Here is a 23,099-nt window from a genome sequence, read left to right on the forward strand (position 1 = left end):
AAACTATTCTTATAATAATTTTATTAAGACTATTATAAGAATCATCACTATCAAAGTACATTTAAAAGCAATACTTTTAAATGCCTCACGATTTCTACCGCTTCGCGCTAACCCTCAATAACCTTCATATGCGCTTACCTGATCCTAAACAATCACTCCATGTGACCTATCTGATGGTTCTGTATAGGAAAATCACAGTCTGCATATATATCTGTTATTATTTTGTAATTAATAAATTAAGTTAAAAAAATGTAAACTCTATGGAGTCAAAAGACTCATCCGGGGGTTGTCTCAATGTTACACTTACAGTTTATCACACCGCGCCTTAAATACGTTCACTGTCTCTGCGCTCACCACACTCTAGGGTAACGCATTCAAACCACTCTCCATGCAAAAAAACCTGCTCCTCACCCCCACCCCCCTTGCTAACACTTTCCTTATACAGCTTCCAGGGATGATCTTTTGTTCTCTACTTATCTACATCCATTCTATGCAAAATCTCCCCCAGATTAATCTGGTATTAACCTCTTAACAGCTTATATGTCTCAAACGTATCCCCTCTACTCCTAACCGCCAATATCTGCAAATTGCATTTTCTCAGTCTGTCTTCATACTCAACATTCCAGAGACCAGAAACCACCTTAGTCAATCGTCTCTGTACCTTTTCCAATACATCTTTATCTTTTTGAAATCAGGGTGACCAAATCTGTACACAATAATCCATAGCCTGATCAAGGCCTTATACAAGGGAACCATAACATCCTTACTTCTACAAGTCAGCGCCCTCCGGAACATTCCCATTACTCGCTGTGCTGTTCTCACAGTTTTAGCAATATGTCCCGAAATTTTAAGTCTTGACCCTCAATCATTCACAGATCTCTCATCTGCTCTACCTCTTCAAAGATATTTCCACCGATTGTGTACTCTACATCCCATCTCTTCCCAAATTTCAAACCATACACTTCGCAACATTGAACTTATATCCCCCACTCATTTACCTATTCAACCAGTGTATTCAAGTCCTCTTGCAAGGCCATGGCATCCGCTTTACTCCTGATAGCTCCTCCCAACATTGCATCATCTAAAAAACTGTACATCACCATTCAGACCGCTGTCAATATCATCTACATACAAATTAAACAGCAATGGACCCCAACTAGTAACTTTCCTCTTTTGGTATATCGCTCCTCCATAGACAACTGGCTGACACCTATCAGGCAGCCAATCTCTAACTCAGCGCATTAATCTACGTTTATCCCCATCCATTTCATTTTAATTACCAGCTTGTCATGTGTAAATTTATCAAAGGCCTTTGCACACTCTATGCATCGCCCTTATCCAATGCAATTGTTATTTATTATAAAAGCAGCTTGCTAAATCACGATCTTCCTTTAACCAATCCACGCTGCCACCAAAGAGTATTTTTCTGTTGTCGACTAAATCTTGAATCATGGTCCTAACTAACCTCTCTGACACTTTAACCACAACTCCAGACACACAGAGTTGCCTGTAATTCAAAGTCCTAGTCTTATCACCTCCCTTATGAATCAAAACAATTTTACCCTTTTTCCACTCCTTTGAAACTTGCCCCAGTGCAAGATTCGTGCTAAACAAGATACAAAAAAGCTCCCCAAAATATTCCGTCAAAACACGTGGTGAAATAGCATCAAGTCCTACAGCGTTATTTACATCAAGTTTATTCAATTCCTCATTTACCTCCTCCTTACTTACTAATAGTTCCTCCTCCTTGCCTATGCATTAGTGTTCTGCATGATGTCACATTCACAAGAATGAAATACCTTTATGAATTGCTCATTAAATATCTCAATTATATCCTCTACAGCGGTTATCATTCCCCCATTTTCACCAATCAATACCATCCTTCCATAATCATTCTTTGTTCTACTTGCGGATTTATTTAGCCGCATTAGCTAACTGCCTGATACTGCACCTTTGCTACCCTTATCAAGCGAATTGATATTTTCGTGCAGTTGAATTATAATGTTTTTGGTTACTTGTGGTTGTGCAGCATCTGCAGCATGCCTCACACTGATGGTTTTGACAAGGATCTCCAAGGATAATTAATGGACTCATCTATTTTCTCCTGAGCTACATTCTGATCTTGTAGTGGAAGCTGCTTATCATGTATTTCATGATTGCTTGGCACAACAGCAATAGGCCTGGACGTATTCCATGTCAAGGAGTGAAAAATATTCATTACAATGAGTATTTCTAGTGGTTTCCGCAAGTTACTTAAATATATACGTCTACTAATGTCTGTATTGAATTATTTTCTCGAAATTATTATTTTCTCTAATTCCTGTTTTATCATCGGATAATATGATACTGCAACATGGGTTAGAAACAACCGATATACTGAGTCACGTGCTTTCCACTATGGCTGATAGTCGCAATCGTCATATAGCTGATTTCTTTCATCAGGTAACGGATAATATGACTAAACTTATAAGATAAGTGAATCGAAATGTTTATTCTGTTAGTTGAATAAAAAAAATCATGTTTTTAATCCCTCAACTCATCACGATCCTCGTGGAGCATGAACGAATACATACAAATAAGTATTAGTTAGCGATTTGAAAACATCTAATGAGTCAGGAAATGTACTCAAACTCGCGATGTTGAGCGGTGCCCACCGATTTCCAAAAAAAGTTAGGAATAATAAAAAATAGTTTGAGGAAATGAAAAGGTAAGATGGCTATGCTTTTTATGAAATAGCATACTGTATTTCCGTAGAACTTCCCCTTAATTTCTCTCGCGACGAATTTATTATTATTTATCAATTAGTATAAAATACTTCTCAGGTATTTTATACTAACTGTAAACATGAAAGATTTTGGCATTAACATGATGTTAGTTCAGCACGTAATGGGAGGTTATCTGCAAAGTACAGTAAGATATCAAAAAAATGGAAGGATTATAAATATATATGGAGAATAAAGCATATAGAAGACGATACTAAAGAGATATAAATACAGAAAAATAAATATTTCTGTATTTATGGCATGGAATTAATGATTTGACGTAACCACAAAATCAAATTAAAATACAGACCAAATCCTGTACATATTTGATAGTGGTTAAAAGCACTGTCAAAGTTTTGTAAAGATTTTTAATGGCATAAACATTTCTTTTGCGCGCGCGCGCCCACACAGAGTGAAGAGCACTTACCATTTTTCAGGACAGCATTCAAATCTGAAATTTAATCTTCGACATGATTTGAGTTTCTGCTTTCGTTATCATATAAAAATGAGCTACGACGATATTTGAACAAAGTGCTTGCGCTACAATTTTATTTATTTATTTTTTTTTTCAGTGACTTTTGAAGAATGGCTGTGCTGTATCATAGTCAAGTCGAAACTTATTACTTAAATTTAATCTCAGATTCCAAATTAAACATGTTTTTATAATATCAACTTCCATGGCCCCTTCTAGACGAGAATAAATTCATTGGAAATTTTATACGCAAATATGATTGATTCCATTGAAACACTGAGAGAATTTGAAATTCTTATCTGCCTCGTCTTATCGAGCTGCACAAAGAGATTTCGAATAAATTTCCATTTATTGATATATACGTTAACAGCTCGTGCATAACGCGGAGAATCCCAAAAACTTATTAGCTGACCCGAGATCGGTAGCCAATGATGTCAACCAAAACTAGGAATCCATTCTCCCTCTTCCCTCGTCGCAGTCAGTAATATCTTTTTATAGTGGTCGTGAATAACTTTACCGTCCTATTATCGCCCAATTTCCTCTCCCATCCGTGATGATGCATGCGTGTAGCACAGTAATGGAAAGGAATGCGCACTCCTTTTGAATGCGAGGTAATTTTAAGGAGAAGGCAAACAACATCGCCGATAAGGTAATGATATCATAGCAGTCGGAGCACATATTAATGACCATTCGCGATGATTCGCAAGTTTAACTGAGTTTCTCGTGGTAATGAAATTTAATTAGACTAACATGAGGAAGGAAAGAAAGAGGGATTTGAAAAAAAAAATTAAAAAAAGTCCGTTTATTCTATCAGACAAAAAAAAAAAAAGATTCCTCCATTATAACTTAGAGCCCACCAGTGGCCCGATTAACGTTAGCTGTCAGCAATTTCTAGGGATTGATAACAATTTTTGGCCAATTCCTACGGATAAAAATAATATATATAACATGAAAACTTTTTTTCATTATCCTGAACTGTAGTTCTTAATTTATCATACGTTGCAAAAGTAAATACATGAAGAAAAACTATTACTTCTTTAGATTGCTGCCTATTCTTTAGGGGCTCCTGAACAAAGTCCGTGGCATTCAAGTAGTATAAACCAAAGCAACTCCGATGTCGAAGGTTATCCTCTTTAAAAATGTACAAAATAGGCGATATTTTAACTAGCGCCGTGACCACAGCTTTATCATTAATACGAGAATAAAGTGTTGAGACGCTCAAACATTTCTTTATTTGTATTAATTTGGCATAGAATTTACATTTCGACAAAGCAAAGGATAATAGGAGAAGAGCTTCAATTGTGTTTTATCATCTGATAAGGCGAGCGGATGGAGTTCACTATGCTGATGGTTTCATGATATCTTTAGCGTTTCAATCTTTTTATTCGTTTAAAATAGTATAACGCGTTTAGTGTATTGAAACACGATGTCGTGTCTAATGAACAACACAACGGAATTCTTTCTACCGAAAAGACAACGAAGTTCAATGGTGAGATATCGCGCTGATTTTCTCTTATTATCAGCAGTTGCTCATGATATAAAAACAACAAGAACGCGATTTTATAATCGTAAGAAAAGGCACACTGAATAATTAACCTTGACTTAAAAGAGAGAGCCTCCGAAGCTCAGTCAGTATAAACGAAGCCCTTTGGTCGGAAAGACCTGGGCTCGATTCCGTCAGTGACGTGAGGAACATTTATCTGGTCTCTTTCGACTAGAAGTGAGTCAGCCGGTCTCATACGGATGTAGGGGTTTTTTCACCCGATATCTCGGGTTTTCGTTCCCCCAGAACAGACAAACCGGCCCCTTGATCACACACATGGATTACAGTCATGAATACGTCCCAGCCATATGCCGGTCCCGAGATCGAATAAAATTTGGGGTTGGGGAAGGCAATGGTGAACTACCCTGTAAACATCTCACCAGGAATACTTCGTGAGCAATGCCTGCAAAGTCACCTACGGTCGGAAATGACTGTAAGGGAAAAATGAATGAATGAAAGGGAAAAAAAGAATGAATGCACATCAAATTTATAAGTATGAGCACTTTACTATAGCTTACACAAGCCAGATTCTTCCATTAAAATTCATCTTGAGTGACTGCTATATGCGAATACAGAGAAAGCCCAAACTGTGCGGTTTGGTTTGAAATAGAGTTCAGAATGCGTATATAAATATATATTTATCTATTCCTATGGGGTTCTCCCCTTTCCTCAACTATCCCTTAGGACTGGTTGAGCCCTCCTAATGAAGGATACGTACGTGTACGTATTTTGTGAGTGTAAATCCTTGTGTGTTTAGAAGCCAGTTTGCCAGTTCTGAGGGACGAAAAAGCCGAATTTCCGGGTGAAAAAAACCTCTACTTCCGTATGAGAAGTTTGAAAGAATTCCGCATATTCTCGATCTTAGTTCCACTCTCCATAATCCTGTCCACGTTCAGTGGCAGAATAAGCCCTAATCGACATAATGTTGTTAGCGTTTTAGCATACATGTTACTCTAATCTCACTAGAATAACTGCTCAAGAATAAGTAGAATATATAACTCACGAATAGGCAGTTAGTTATGAAAACTACGCATTTTTATTCCACTTAAACGTCATAGGCTAATAACAATTCACGTGTTCCTGGATTGCTAATCATGGAGTATCCATGGAGACCATTATTAATGGGACATACCCCACACCATTGAATAAATTCATTTCCTTGTGCAATAATAAAGTTATGTCCCGTTATAATTACAAATGTGCATAGTTTTAATTGATTCCTGGATAGCACTAGGATACGTAAAGCCAATTCCAAGTTTAATGTGCAGTATTAAACCAACAAAAATGTTTGGGGATAATTCTAATGGCATTCTAGTGTAGTGGGGCTCTTTTATGCTGGCGTGAATGTTTATTAATGGACATTACTAGGAGAATCAGTTTTCACGCATGCATCGATTATATGTAGAAATACGAGGCACAACCTTTTTACTTCGAGCATGTCTGTTTTTTTTTTTTTTTTTTTTTTTTTTTTACGTTTGAGAATGCCTTTAATATGCAGACGTTTCCATAATACTTTTAAATAGATGGTTTCATTTAGCTTAGAAATCAGAGCAAGCATTGGATTCTTGGGGACTAGATCTGACATTTTTTTCCCAATACCCAGAGAGAGTTTTTAAAAATCCTTCCAGCTACTTTAATGTTACTTTGGCATTGAATCACTTAATAATAGTAGTATAATCTGTAATAATCTGCTGTATTTTGCTTACCACATTAGCTTAAAATAAGTTACGTTGAACTCGTCACAGCTAAGCTATACCCCGAGAGTTAAAAATAGAAGTTCTTGACTTTTTTGCTGTACAGAATTTCTACTGGCAGATTCCGATTTATGTTTTGGCGTGGCATTCAATTTTATAGCAAATAAAAATTTGAAATCACTAGAATATTAGTGATTACCGTTGCTATTGCGTAATTAAAGGTTCAGATAATCAATTTGTTTTCATGTCTTCTTAGCTTCCAGTAAACAAGGTGGCAATGGTCACATCAGGAAATGAAAATCGTCTCTTACATAACGACTGTCAAACATTCATGATTAGTGGGATTCAAGCATACGGAGCGTGTTGGTAGGGACAGCTGACACAGACTTGTTAATACTCTATCAGCGTGATTGAATGTTATATATATATATATATATATATATATATATATATATATATATATATATATATATAATTCATAATATAGTTCCGCTGTTGTTGGACTACATCAATAAAAAAATACAATTCCGTATTTTTATTTATATAAGTAATAATTTTTTAAATTAATTTAAAAAATTACTACTGAATATGGATTTGTAATTTAAAAATTTGAATATTCAGGAGCATTTCCCAAACACTTTCTTCAAAAACAACTTAACATAAAACAATAATTATCAACATTTCAAAGAAAATTCTATTGTGTTGATTATCATGTAAGTTTGTACTCCATAATAATTCCGATTAAAAAAAGTACTTTCTTCTAATGAAGTGTATAAAAAATTCCTGTGGAAATAAAAAAAAACACTTTAAGCTAAAATTTGATTCTATCAAGTGTTTAGTTTATAAAACTAGTAATTTGTTTATAAGCCAGTATTTTGTTTGTAAACTAATGTTCTGCTTAAAAACTACAGCTGGTGCTAAACTGTGACACGCATACATCTTCCCATTGAAAAGACACGGCTTGATAACGCTGACACTTGCATATTATATCATCTGATAGCACACACACACACACGTAATTAATTTATTAACTTACTTGAGTACGTAATTATTTAATTTGCTTTTAATTAGCGAACTTCCAATAGCAAACAATGAAATATAAAACACGATTTGACGTTATTCTTCGAGAGACAAGTGGAGACAGCTGGTGGGAACAAGCCAAACTGTGCTGCCATGGAAACATTATACCATGTCACATCCGTTTAGAACAAAGAAAAGATTTTGATGTACAGTAATAAATTTTATTTCGTATCTCCTTTGCAAATTTTATTAAAATCCAAAGGTCACCAGCAGAGAGAGAGATAACATAATTTCTACACGAGATTTTCTTTGTACTTTGTTCAGAATGCGTAATAAACAGTAAGAATTAAACTTAAAGTAGTGAGTTTTCGGACTTTCAGGTGCTATGCTGTTAAGCCAAAGGAGCTGGAAAATAAATTTGTAATTGCAAAAGACGAAAAAATCTTAACAGAGATCGTTTCAGTATGAGAGCGAGATCCTGAATCACTTGAACAAAGCAGCAGACAAGCCTGCTTTTTAATTTTGAAATCTAGAGAGAAAGAAAGATTAAGTTTGTGGCATATGGTGCTGAAATTGTTACGAAACGCCTTACCTGCTTTGACACAGCTTGGAGTTAAACATATATTCGCTGTCTTGTCCGATGTTACTTCATTTGGCACGCTGTCACCTTCCACTAACTTGTCGGCGTTACTAGAGAACGTCACCAATGAAGATGACACTAAAAGAATTCAAGCAAAAATATAGCAAAATATCTGGTGTTAAGTAATTTATATAACTATTGTGTTGTATGTATCTTTTATTTTAACCATGTTGAAATTCACGCACAACTCGACGTATGATAATTTTAACTAAAGCTATCAGTTTTTTTTTTTTTTGTTTTTTTTTTCAGTAACATTTATTCAAAAAAAAAGCAATTAAAGCTCATAATATTTTTGTAAGGATTTAAAGTATTACTCAATCCTTACGAAAATTTTCCCCTCCAGTTTTTGTTTTTTCTTAATTTTTTCTTAAACAAAAAAGATCAACCCTTATTGAATTACTTAGTGGCATTTCATTTAAATGACCGTAGGTCGTAATCCTTGGGGAATATTGAATAGTTTATAAAAATACTATTCGTCCAAGGATCTCTATTCATTTGAGCACAATATTACAAAAGCGTGCGTGCACTTTCAGTCAGATTATACATCATATAGCCTGCTGTCATCCAATTGCATTATAAAGTTTCAACATTGCTTTGCATTATATTAGCACAAAGGACTATAGTATTTGGAAAGAATCTCAATACACTGAGCGAAGCGAAATTTACCATAAGCCTTCCCTCTGTGTGTGTACAACACTTTAATGTTGACATTTGTAATAAAAAAAAAATGTTTGAATGTTGCATTTCCTTTTGCAATAGTTTTATATTGATAACCATTAAATTTTAGTTGCATCTCAGAAAATAACTAGCACTTCTAAAGTTTTGTCGCAGTATATATATCATAATCAATAATCATAATTATAATCATAATCTAAGATATTCATTGTGCATGTGGAAATACTTTGTACGATTAATAAAGACAAAGTTTAAAAAATATTGTGTTAATATTATTTTAAAATCACACACACACACACGCACACACACACACACACAACATAGTCAGGGCTGGTGCTACCATTTAAGAAAACTAGGCAACCGCCTAGGGCGCAAAACTTCAAGCTATGCTTTATTCATACTTTACTAAAATATCAAAATTAAATACATTTAGGTATCGATTATTTTTCCTTATCCCTCACACATCACACTATTTTACTTAACTCTTGGTTCTTTTCTTGTTCCTTACCTAAATGATTTGAACTTACCGCTATTTAAAATTCAGTTAGGATAAATATTTTAAAACGTTAACATTTTAAAATATTAAATTTCGGTATTTTATAACTTTTTTAATGAATTATAACAGAGAATTTTCAAATTAATTAAAAAAGAAAATAAAAAAGCCCTATTAATTTACCTATTAATTTAACCTGAAAGACAATTTTATTTTGTTTAATGTCAATTAGAAACATTTTAGTTTATGAAATAAGGGGCGCACTTGTAAACTTTGTCTAGGGCGCAAAATAACCTGGCACCACATGGCTAATAGCCTTTAGTTGTCTCGCACAACATTAAAACATCAACTACTGGCCAAAAGAAAGTGTATTTCTTGTGCTATAAATTCTATGTGAGTGAATAATCATTATAATGTACCTCCTCTGAGAAAGAAATTCTTGGTACTCGTCAAGGAAGTTTTACATATAATTAAAGTCATTAAAATTAAGGTAAGCTTGGATTTCGCTATACTAACTAATGAAACAAAATGTATTATGAATTATTTTAAGATAAAAGCTTACTTTTTAAAATTAGTTTGTATATTAATACAAAAATGCTATTCCATGCTTCTTCCTATATGAATACAGAAATAATATATTTTGCTACTTATTACAAAAATGCTATAATGTATACTAGCGACAGTTCTGGTCTCTTTCGTTTGGTGTTACAAGCAGTCATGCTAAAAATAGAAAAGGAAATCACAGGCATTTCTAGCAAATAACTTGAACTAATTCTTGTTCGCAATTACAGTACTTCTGAAATCCTAATTTGAGGTCGTTTCTGTGGTCGTCCCCATTAATTAATATCTCATTAGAGATTCACTGCAGGAAGGTAGATGCACACTTAATAAAGAAGAAAAGGACGCGGATCCGTTACATTTTGCTTAGCTAATGTTAGCAGAAGTCAGTAATGTAGTGTTAGAAAGCATTTTAGGCGTGGTTTTGACAAGCAAGCATTTCCTTTTGCAATAGTTTTATATTGATAAGCATTAAATTTTAGTTGCGTCTCTGAACTAGCACTTCTAAAGTTTTGTCAGTATATATATCATAATCAAGCAATAATGTATCTAATCAAAGGTTCCCCCCCCCCCTAGTTACTGAAATCCGTTCTTCTGTCTATTTAGTTTTTTTTTTTTTTTTAATGCATTATTTGACTCCACTCCGATTAATTTTCGTGGTTTGTAGTCTTGGGATTTCAAACTTCTTTGAAATAAATAATAATAAATATTATATTAACGTAAAATATATTATTATGTTATATTATTATATTATTTTTAATATAATAAAATAAAAATATGATTTCATACATATCTTATAAGGAATAATCTGATCACATACTGAGTACTAACATCTGCAATATTACTAGAGAAAGCATGCTTTGAAACTGGGCCTCGGGCTCTCGTATCCCATTGGGAACTTTGAGAAGAAGACCTTATTTTTTATTTTTTATTTTTATGTTTTGTAGTACACAATACTCCTATATGACCTTGTTTCCTTTTACATGGTAATTTATCTGAACACACAGTGAGTTTTGGATGAAATGGAAACGGCATAGGTGAAGGGGGAAAAGCAACTCAATACAGGAGTAATGTGGAACACGACCTGATGAATTGCAAATTTAGTCCAAGGTTGCGCAACATACAGATAACTGATACATTCCATATGAGATTTTTCGTTCTTTCTTTTTTTTCTTATAAAATTACAAGTATTCATTATTACTACTGTTGTTATTATTATTATTATTCACATAACTTTTACACAGTCAAAACAAGATATCATTTTAACAACAATTTGACTGGTGATACAGAACAATTCAGATTCTACCCAAGAATCTAAGAATAGTCCCTCAGGTAGCGTCGTAAAATATGGACTGTTCCAAGTAATGCGGTTTTTTGTAGGTCATATGAGGTCACTTAGTTTATGTTTAATTGCTGTAAACAGTTGGATAGCGTCTTTGAAGTTGCACCAAGTGCACCGATAACTATGGGAAACACACCAAAGTTACTGTCGATGTAACTTTGGTGTGTTTAAGCCACAGCCGGCCAACTTCGATTTCCCGATCTCGAGATTTAGCCTTTTTTTTCCCAGTTCTTTGTTGTTAATGTTGTTATCACTGGCTGTTGATATTCGATAATTGTGATCAGGTCTATTGTGTTCCAAATGCCGGTCAGTTTGTATTCTAAAGTCCCAGAGAATGTTTGCTGTTTCGCTTTCCAATACAGTCTCTATTTTATGCTGCCACCAGTTGTCAGAAGTACGAAAGCCATATTTTTTGCATACATGAAAATGAATTATTTTGGCCAGTTGTTCATGGCGGTATTTATAATCAATTTGAGCTATCTTGCTGCAGGCACTTATTAAATGTTCTACAGTCTCATCTTTCTGATCGCATAATCTGCATTTGTTGTTATTACTGATGTTCAAAATTTTTGTTTTCATTGCATTAGTTTGTAATGCCTGTTCTTGAGCTGCTAGAATAAATCCTTCTGTTTCTTTTTTTTTTTTTTAATGTATCCATACTGTAGGCATTGCCACGTCTTGTTCATGTCAATTTTGTCCTCAGTATCTCGAAGAAATTGCCCATGCAAGGATTTATTTTTCCAGCGCATATATCGGTTATTTTGTTGTTCCTTTTTGTAATCGGATTTGTTTCCTGTTGCTTTTAAAAGGCCCTCTTGTGTAATTGCTTGCAGCTCAGAGCTACTGTCGATGTAACTTCTTAAACTAATTTCTTCTTCTTCCACAGTCTGTCTCACTTGCAGCAGACCCCGTCCACCTATTCTCCTTGGTAGGCCCAACCGGCCAACATCACTTCGTGGATGGAATGCATGATGCGTAGCCATTAATTTTCTCGTTTTGCGGTCTAGTTTGTCCACGTCTTCTTTTGCCCAATCTATTATGCTAGCTGTGTATCTGATCACTGCCGTAGACCAAGAATTCATTGCTCTAACTGTGTTTAATCCATTTAATTTTGTTTTAAGAATATTTCTAACTCTTTTGATATATTCTGATGCTGTCTGTTGTTTAACTTTCGAGCGGAGAATATCAGTGACTTCTAATATTCCTAGGTATTTATAGTGTTCGTCAATTGAAATTGCTTTTATATATATTTCCCTTGATCAAAATATTATTATTATTATTATTATTATTCCTTGTAGTTACAATTCTATTATAAGTTAGCAGCAATTCATTCATATTTACATATCTACTTGCGAGTTTGATGAACTGTTGCTGAAAACTTATTAAAAATGGAGAAAATCTTTATCTTTAAATTAAAGCTAAAAAAGAGTAAAACCAATATGCTCATAAATTACCACAAATGATGAATTAAATTAACAGCACTACCCTATTACTTTTTTTCCTCCCACGAGAAGGCATTATAAGGAAGCCCCATACTGAATGTAAAAAAAAATACGAAAATTTAACAAAGTATCACCAGTCAATGATGACATCATTTTAATACTATTAATCTTCATTGCGTTTAATATTTTCCTGTCAATAATTCAAATCGAAACAAATAATAAATAACAGTTATAATAAAGTGTGGATCGATTGTGTAAAACTCCACTGGTAATGGGAAAAAGAAACAATCACACTTGCCACTATTTAATATGCTAAAACCAACATGGCCAAGCAAAGTCCCAATGTAATCATGATTTCATGAATATTTGATCATTGTGGATACCCTTCATCGTTCTCTTATCTTATGTTAGCCCTTTAACTGCAGTTTCAAGTCTGTATCCTTGTGAGTGTTCAGGATTACGCAGAAACACGTAGCGATGAGATATCCTATCTGCTGATAACTGCGTATGGCTAATTTATTTGAGAGGAGGGGTGGTAATCCGAGTATCTAGTAGGAACACGGAGGGGCAATTACGTTTTAATATTTTGTTAGTAAAATATAATGACTTTAAGGTTGTACGTTAATTATATGAAATTTGTCAATAAACAATATTTGCTAACGGGAAAGGAGCGCTTCCTGGATTATTGCGTTTCAACATTCCATTCAACTTTATTTTTTTTTCTTTCTTTCAAAAATGTAAACAATTCGACGTAATAAGGAAAGATGTCATGATAAGGAGATTTCATCTCTTTGTATTCTCGAAAGAAATTTGATTGTATTCATATAATTAAGCTACCGCAAAAGTTAAAAGTAATTGTCAGTAAATGCTAAGGTCATGAGAAATAGAAAAAGGAATTCTTTTTTGTTTTGCACGCAGAAGAATGCAAAAGCCGAAAAAAAGATTGAATGAAAACAGAAAAGACTTAAAGAGCTTAGATTTATAATGGTAACCTCATTTGAGGTGCGTCTGAAATGTAGCTTAATGATAACTTAATGGTATTTTCGACCTTGAATTAAACGACAGAAATTAAAATGCGATTAGGAACGAACAGTGGGGAAGCGAGACTTGTCGGCAGAGAATTATCTAGAAAGCGACGTGTGGATACGCTCATTTGGAACTAAAAATTTGAGACTAATCGTCAATTCAATATACCCTGCTTGTGCAAGGTTTGAAAATAATATTAAGAATAATCAACAAGCAAAATAAAAGTAGTTTTCTTATTTTTATTTCTTTCCGTAACGCTTTTCAAATGTAACTTGACAATTTTCCTCAGACGGACAAAACTGTACGTTATATATTCTGAGAAGCAGCACACGTTGATTTGGCACATTATCAACTTATATTTGATAATGTGGTTCATTGTCATGCTTATGTGAATCGCAGCATCAATGTGCGCGTAATGTATGGCATATGAAATCAATGCCTTGGAATGTTTGTGAGTGCAAAAAAGCTTTTTGTTGTTATTATTATCTCATTTCTTCCGGAGGACATCTGTGGACATTCGTATACGAATGGAAAGGCGAGCTTTGTGTCTTCCTTTTTGATACTTTATTCAGCGTCATTCTGATGATATTACGTCATCTGTAGACAGGTCTGTATCATGCAGTTACAAATGATAATGCATACTCGTGAGTGACTGAGAGGTTATCCTAGAAGTATCCATCCCTCAGCTTTAAGAAGACAGGTGTTAAACTACACCTTCCAGAGCTTGCCGAAGAAAATTTCTAAGTTTTGCAGAAATTGCCACCAAACGGTACGGTAAGCAATCTAAAAGGCAAAATCTACAGGACAGTAGTGAGACCAGCTATGACGTATGCTATGGAAACTGTGAAAAAACAACATCAGCAAGATGGAGGTAGCGGAGATGAGAATGCTGAGGTGCATGTGCGGTGTGACCAGAAAGGATCGTCTGAGAAATGACTATGTGAGGGGAACGGTGAAAGTTACGAACTTAGGAGAGAAGATACAGGAGGCAAGGTTGAGATGGTTTGGTCATGTGATGAAGAGGGAGGACAAATATGTGAGAAGAAAGGTCACGCAGATGAATGTGCAGTGGAGAAGGAAGCGCGGGCGGCTAAAGAAGAGATGGAGAGAACTGGTGGAGGAGGACTTGAGGATGAAGAACTTGGATGTGGTTGCAGCCCAAGACAGGAAGATGTAGAGGAGACTCACTGAGAACAGAGACCCTACTTAAGCGGGACAAACTGCAGAAGAAGAAGAACAGTTATAGCAATCATTCCGTCCTTAATCGCATACATCTGCTGTCTCATAATGAATTTGTTAAGATGTCCGGTTACAAGTTCCATGGTAAATCATACAGAAATCTTCACAATATAGCTACAAAATCTGAACTCCAATTCTGTAATAAGGTTTGTATCTAACTTTCCTGTGAATGCCAAACTTATTCGGTTCATAATGAGAATGTCCAAATCAAATATACATTTTTCCACAGCTTTTTTTCTCACGTACCAAGCAACGATTACTTTTGCGCTATGCCACAAACACCGTGATGCACAATGAACCAAGGCTTCCACGACGTAAGAGACATTTTAACAGGGTTCACACGTTTAACTGCATGATAGAATTATTATAAAGTCCGGTCTGCCATCACAGTTTCCATAACACCCATCTGCTTATCATTCTCATGGGTATTTCAATTTCAATATAAAAACAAGAAACTCTGTATTTACAAAACAACAGCTTAACGTTGTTCAAACATGCGTGTGTGTGTGTGTGTGTGTGTGTGTGTGTGTGTGTGTGTGTGTGTGTGTGTGTGTGTGTGTGTGTGTGTGTGTGTGTGTGTGTGTGTGTGTGTGTGTGTGTGTGTGGTTTCTTATTTTTATAGCATGTCCCTGATAATAATAAGTGTTGTCCAAACTGCAGGGCATAATTATTCATCAAAAGTGTATAACATTACGTGGTTAAATACATGAAGCACGTACTGTCAAAAAAGAACCAAGGAGTTGCAAACTGTATTTATTAAACTACTGATATTGGAGCAAATCAATTATCATGATATTTCAAAGAGTATTAACTTATATACAAATTGTATGCTATTCTATCGCATATTCGGGGTCTAGTTAATGATCGTGAACAACATATCGCGTGCATATAATGTGTGCACGGGATAACAATTAATTTATTTATTAATTACATGTACTTTTAGTCCGTTCGGTTAGCCTAGTGGCTATGCGCTTTGCAACACATATGCCTGAGAAAGGAGTGTCCTGGGCTCGATTCCTGTCGTTTTGCAACACATGCCTGGTCTTGGTCATGGGCGTGGACAGCAGGGTTTTCTCCCCAGTTTATCTGGGGTTTTTCATCCGGCAAGCAGGCAAACCGGCGCAGTGAACCCACGCATGTACAGACATAGGACAAACCAGGAGGCATAGGGCTAGCCACCTTATCCTCGGGACGGGTATGGTTTGGAAGGACTTAGGATAGTTCCGTAACAGGCTAAAACGCCTAATATGAAAAAGGAAGAAGAAGAAGAAAAAGATTAATTACTTTTAAGTTGTATTTATGCCTATTCAAGTGTGTTTTCATGCTCATATATTAAATCAAATATCAAATATCGCATTAAAAATAAGCTGGTGTAAATTTACAATATATTTACAGTAAAAATATGTTGTAAATTTTCACCAGTTTGTTTTTAATCTGCACTGATGTGACAAAATTTTGATTCGAAATTGGGTTTAGTAGTGTTTATTTTATTTTATTTTTAAATAGATTCTAAACTCACGAAAGGTTGAACTCTTATATTACTGTAGTACTACGATTGACAAAAAAGGATATAGCAAGCTAGGAAACAAAAAAAAAATTGCCACTTAAGATTACACTAAGCAAGATACCGCCATCACACCGGAAAAGTGTACATCATTTGCCACTTTATTTTGCTGTAAAAGTGTCACTTAATTTTTCTACCATACACATTTTCCTTTCCATTCAGTAGCTTTTCTATACTAGAACACAAGAAAGCAGAAAATAAAACATATCATTTGTAGACATTAGAGTATAAAAATGCTATTTATGGGTTAATAACAATTACATTTTATTTAGTTATTTATATTCCTTACCTAATCTATTCTGGTAATGATAGCCGACTACTGCTAGAGCTACAGCCATAGCAGTGCACATAACCATCGATATACCGGCTACCGCGCATAATATTCTCTCCAGGCGGGATCTTCTGTTCCACCATGGCGGATTTCTACTTTGGATGAAAAAGCGAAGAAAGAAGATCAATTAGATACAGAGACTGATCAACACAGAAGTTCTTTAAATGCATATAAAGCAGTTAATAGCAATAATTGTGTGTAGGAGCTGACAAAGCAACCGGATGAAAGCAAACGTTTGGGATATAAAAATAATAATAACAAACAAATAAATAAACAAACAAACGGATATTCAATAACGGAGTGATTCATAATCTTTGATACTCTTTTAAATACAAAGACCCAGTCATTCTTAGAGTTGTCCTTCTTGTACAGTTGTCCTGTAGATTTTGCCTTTTAGATTGATCGGCACCCTCTTATCGCATAGCACTCCAGCCATCTCTCTCAAGTTGTCTTGTCTTCTAGAGTCATTCTTAAGAGTCGCCAGTCATTCTGGGATTGCAAGACAGTTGAAGAGGTGCTTGCTTCATATAAGAGTGCTCAAAACGCGGTTAAAATTTTCATCTTTGACTATTTGATGAAACTTGTATATGCGCACAGAAATAAAAAAATAAAAAAATAATAAAAATAACATTTTTAGTGTGTTTTCCAGATTTTCCGTTTGACTCCCCAGTGTCCAGACAACTAGAGCTGCTTCAATCACCAGGTTGGCATTCCGTTCCACTCCAGATATTATTTGTCTCTTGAACAACGACATCATCTCCATATATCCCAAATCTGTCCTACCTTAGAATACATTTGGAATAACACATGAAAACCACAGCTGATTAGCTGAATTGCTAAGAATCAGTTTATATCTTTTACACAAGTACTAGACTTTTGGCGCATGCGCACTTAAGTAAAACATCTTAAGTCTTTTTTTTTTTTTTTTTTCGTTTCCAATTCAAAATAATGTCTTGAAGTAAGTTGGACTCGAAAGCAGAACATTTTAAAGTAACAGTCGCATTTCACCAATGTGCTACGACGCCTCACTAACTGCTTTGAGATGTAAGTAGAACTTTGTTGCCATGGAAATATGACGTCCTATCCGTCGCAAAGGAAACTATTTTGTATTAGAAAGAGACACGCGTGAGCATGGGCACTTTTCAATGACTTTCTTCCGAATATGTTAAAATACAAGCACCTTCGAACTTCAAAACCCTCGATGGAATTTTTTTTTTTAAATTCCTTCACTAATAAAACTAACCTTCTTCAGTATATTTACTAGACATTAATTAATTCAAAGTCAACATTTCTCCCTCTGTCTTCAAAATCTCTACCCCTGTTCGCAAGAAAGAATATACAAAAGTACAAAGGTTCTTTTTGCATTTTTCTTTCTGCTGAAACTATCGCTATATAGCTTTCAAAGCATTTATTCCCTACTTATTTTAGATTTTATTTATCTTTAGTGGTTTAATGATCTGAGATTCCCAAATAAAAAGAACAATCTATCTCAATCCGTTAACAATCAGCATTAAAAAAAATGATTAGCGATCTTTACTAGCGTAGAATTTGAGTATCAGTACACAATATGCAGTAAAGCAACTGAAAATCAATTCTGTAGCTAATTAAAACATTTCTTCATTTGCATACGGATTTTTCATGCATAAACGAAGAAGACTACAGATTGGCCATTTTGTTTTATGGGATTTATGCAAGATGGTATAACAAATATGAACAAAAAAAATTGAATGTGATGATAAATATTAGTTAGAAAAGCCGATACTAAGTTTTATGCAAGACTTGTGAAATATATAATGCAAGCCGGACACACACGCGATGTAGCGTTCTACTGCTAATGCTTGTCAGTAATCAAGTTTATTTATGAAGCTGATATTATGGTCTCTCGTAATATGATTTAAATATCAACTTTGCTCTAAAAGGATTAATTCTTAAAGGAACTGTGTAACAAGAAACATGGCAACTCCCCAAAACATATCAAATCGTAACGGTTTCTAGCGAAGATAGGTAATTCATTGAACTGGAGAACTAGCCTTATTAAATTTGCTTGTAGCATAAATAAAAGAGTGAAATTCGTAAAATCTTCTCGCATTTACTTCAGAGACTATATTTCCATTAATACTAAATAAACGTGAACTAGAAATCAGCTCTGTCAATGCAGTGTACATAATCTGTTTAAGAAGTGACATGCAAATATCGATTCCTATTCCATTCATGAACTCCTTAGAGGTAATAAGAAAACTTTATCTGTCCAACTGCATGAGCACTTCTAAGAAAGATAAAACACGACACATTAAATTTAAAACAATATGTGTTTATTTTTAATGTGAAATAAGCTACTGAATTACAATTCTCGGCAATATATTCTTTCATCATGCATATAATTTATTTATCTTCTGTTTTAAAAATTTCGCCGATACCTCGACAGCTCATTACTATAAACAGGTTCTGTTGCCATCCGAAATCCGATAAAGCTCATTCATTTTAGTGAAGAATTTTCATTAAATAAGGGACTCAAACCTTTTCTATTCTTCAGTTCCTAACGAAAATTCAGAGTAATCAAACCCATTAGCAATCAACAATATTCAACTAGATTATGCAAATGATAGAACTTATCACATTTAGAAAAACTCAGTAGAACTTTATTGCGAATGTCCATGCTTACAGAAAGTAGGGCACAAGTTCGTTCTCCTTGAAAACCGAATTAGCCCCATTTCCCCCCCACATGCATCTCCCTACATTTTTCCCCCCTGTAAATACGAGCACAGTATGTCCTGTTATTCATTTACGGCATAATTAATATTTCAATAGATTTCAGTTTCGTTGCAGTACAAAAAAGGCTCTTTGCGGAGTTCCAGTGACCTTTTCAACAAGTCTTAAGGGTGTTAGGAGATGAACTAAAAAAAAATCAATAAATTCGAACTGGGGGAAGAGGAATTTTCAGTCGTCAAGGAGCTCGCTCAAGCCAAGAACAAATTACAAATAAAGAAGTTGAATTCTCTTTTATTATGATTTTTTTATTTTCGCATTTTTAAGTAAAAAAAAATTTAAAAATTTTTACTTACATTTTGAATTTAATTTAATTTTAAGGCATCTTCAGCTTCCAACGTACTAGCTATTTGTGTGATTGAAATAAAATAAAATTATATGCCGCAAAAATGTATACTTTTTTTTTAATAGCCACATTTGCATTTTTGTATGATGAAGAACTCTGTACACGCACATCAACTTTATTATTATTATTATTATGTAAGGTTTCGTACATGAGAGGTTGGTTGGTCAACGTATAGTACGTTAGTATCGTTTATGGGAACCGTTAGTAACTATTTAAACAAGAATAAATGTTAATAATAATGTAAGACATCAATTTTCGTGATATTGACTGAACATTGTGGGTCTTTTAGGTTCGTGTTAACAGACAATATTGCATTGTCCTAGCTTTAGCTGCTTTGGTAACTGGAAACAAACGCAATCTATTCAGTTGTTAGTGTACTATTATTCTACAACTAATCAAATGTTCGATAACAAACTCATAGCGACTAAACAATAATCGACTCGCAAGTAGCGATCATAATATTCTTGGGCGGAATATGTATTAAGAAACTATAAAGTTGAATGAAAACAATGTAAATTTAATTTTTACAGGTGTAATTATGAGGGGCCTAAGAAATCGTTTAAGTACAAGGAAGAGAATAAGCATATTGTATAAGTTTAGCGATATATTATAGTAGTACCAATATAACGACCCAGATTGGATACGACCTGCACGAAAAGTGAACTAAAACAACATTTTAATTAAATATATATATATATATATATATATATTTCTAGAACCGTTTACATTAGACGCTAAAATAAACGGAAATAAACAAATTTAAAAGACTGTGTTGTGGAAAATATGTGGTCGTTGAAGATACGAAATTAAGTGTTGGTACATCGTGAATTCTGTTTCTTTTATCTGTGTTTTGTCTATGTCGCGCCACTAAATGTACAGGAATGCAAGCATCGACTTCGATTGTATCAAATGTGTACGTGCAGTGCCAGTGCAGTCATATACGCTGAATACAGTATCAATGAATAAGAATCAATCTTTTCACATTGTGAAATTTTATGGCTATTTTGGATATAACTTGTTTATTATTAATTTGTATTGAATTTAAAAAAAAAAAAATCATCCCGAAAAATATTCCGAAAGAGGAAAGTCGATTTTTAATGTGTTTTTAATCAAAAGTGGACTGAAATTTATTTCTTCAGTGGGCAAGACGAAAGGATAATATGCTTGGTGTGTAAGGAGACTGTCCATTTTTCAAGAATATAATTTAAAACGACACTATGATTCCAAGCATAAATCGTTTGATCAGTATAAAAGAGTGTTGCAAAAATAAGTGTTCAAAGTTATAAAAAAAAGGAATTAAGAAAAAAACAGAACACACTGAAAACATACCAGTCCAAAAATTTATTTGCTGTGAGTGCCTTGAATATGGCACTTGCAAGGAAAAAGAATGTTGGACATTACTTCTAAGCGATGCGTTGTGACACACACACACACGCACACGTGTAGACTTATTCAAAACTTATTTTGAAATAAGTTTTCATTTCATTTTATTGTATTTTTAAAAATCCAATGTGACCAAAATAAGACTTTCTTCTAAACAGAAGATCAAATCTCGCTGTAAATGTGAAAGGTTATGTGTTGGCCATATTTGAATTAAATGTCCTCATTCAGAAAACTTTCTCTTCACTAAACATTTTACGCAAGATCAAAAAATTTGGGAAACGTTATTATATAGAAATTTATGAACAGAGCATAACAACAAATTGTTGTAGAAACAAACCTGAAATACAATGAACCTCAATGAATAACAATGCGACTTATGATCACCACCAGGGGCGTTGGTTTGCCTACAAATGGTTACCGTTAACTAAATGAATAAAATAATAAAATACAATAAAATCGATAAAGGTTTCGAATTCAGTCGAACACGATGTTTGTTCAAACAATTATTTTAGTTTTTAAATGTACAAAAACTTGAAATACGGAGAGTTTTAAATTTTTTTAAAAATCACTGAAGATATTTAATATTGGTTTCACACAAACTATAACTTTTCAATACTTCTGCGAAATGTATTAGACTCCTGCTACTGTTATGATGGTGTTTTGTTTTCAATAAGTATACTATTTTATTCCAATTTTTAATGGCTCACTAATGTGGAACACTACAGACTTTTATTAACGTATCTTATTAAAAGCTTAAATTTTGCGAGAACTGCTTATATGATTTGAATTTGGAATGCATTCTCAAAACTCTTTACCCAGCACAGTAATCTTATATCTTAATTTAAAGAACACTGTCCTCATAATAGTAGCAATCGTTCTTCATTCCATTGCCATTCATTCACCTGGAAAGATACGGATTCAAATCCCATCTAGGATGCGAAGATCCTTTGAAAAGGATATTTCGGCTGAAGGTGAGTTACGCCAATGCCAGCTGAAGGTGGAAGTTTCCCTTTCGCAGAAACTTGGAGTCATACCGCAAAGTAGGCAAGCGAACAAGAAGAAAAACGGGCAATTAATAGACATAATAAACGAGCGTCAGAGTTATACATGCTGTTTCAGCTATAAATCAAGTAAACGAGCCAAACTGTAATTTCGTTGCCAGTTAACGTTTTAATCGCGTAAAATGATTTAAAGAAGTTCTCGGAAAAAGGTCCTTAAATCTTTTTAAGCGATAGTTTTAATGGAGTTAGACCTGGCAGTGGCAGCAAACCAGTCAGTTCACAACAAGTGAATAAAGTTGCTAATGCCGTTGTGGAGCAGGGGCACATGGATGTGCCTTACACACACAACTGTATGGAAAATTTAACGGAAGATTCTACATTTCTATCCATTCAAGATAACCCTGACACGAGAGTTGCACCAGCAGGAAAGATGCTGCATGGCCGTGGATAATTTTGAGGGAAGATGAGGCTCAATGCTCACTTTCATCTTAACGGAGTTATGAATACCTACAAATACCGGGTATGGGCTACGCAAAACCCGCATGCAATCCAACAAATTGCTTTGCATTCACTCAAAGTTACTCTCTGGTAAATGTTTACAGCTTCATTTATCACTGGACATTCTCTTGCTACGACATTCGCCAATCGGGTCCTGTGACCTGCTCAGTTACTGCCGAGAGGTATCGCGATATGATGAACAATTTTGTTATCTTACAGCTACGAGCAGTGCCTGTGCATGGATTCAGACATTTTCATGCAGGATGGGGTACCTGCACACATCGGTCGATCCGTACAGGAGGTT

At 34.5% G+C, this 23,099-nt stretch overlaps 1 protein-coding gene across 2 annotated transcripts in view; it reads right to left on the reverse strand.

Annotated features, from left to right (window-relative positions):
* LOC150105310 (neprilysin-2-like) overlaps positions 1-23,099 on the reverse strand; it is a 493,284-nt gene that overhangs the window by 301,916 nt on the left and 168,269 nt on the right. The window contains exons 3-4 of one of the 2 annotated variants that reach the window (XM_090394688.1): positions 16,760-16,896; positions 8,084-8,209 (exon numbers count right to left, since the gene is read on the reverse strand). In XM_090394688.1, coding sequence (XP_090250814.1) covers positions 8,084-8,209; positions 16,760-16,826 — 193 coding nt within the window. In that variant the 5' untranslated portion in view covers positions 16,827-16,896. The remainder of the gene's footprint in view (positions 1-8,083; positions 8,210-16,759; positions 16,897-23,099) is intronic. The other variant, XM_090394687.1, reaches the window with a different exon arrangement.

The sequence above is a fragment of the Typopeltis vanoorti genome, chromosome 6 (genome assembly GCF_054136105.1).
Source record: "Typopeltis vanoorti isolate ZY-2024b chromosome 6, IOZ_Tvanoo_1.0, whole genome shotgun sequence".
Classification (NCBI taxonomy): Eukaryota; Metazoa; Arthropoda; class Arachnida; order Uropygi; family Thelyphonidae; genus Typopeltis; species Typopeltis vanoorti.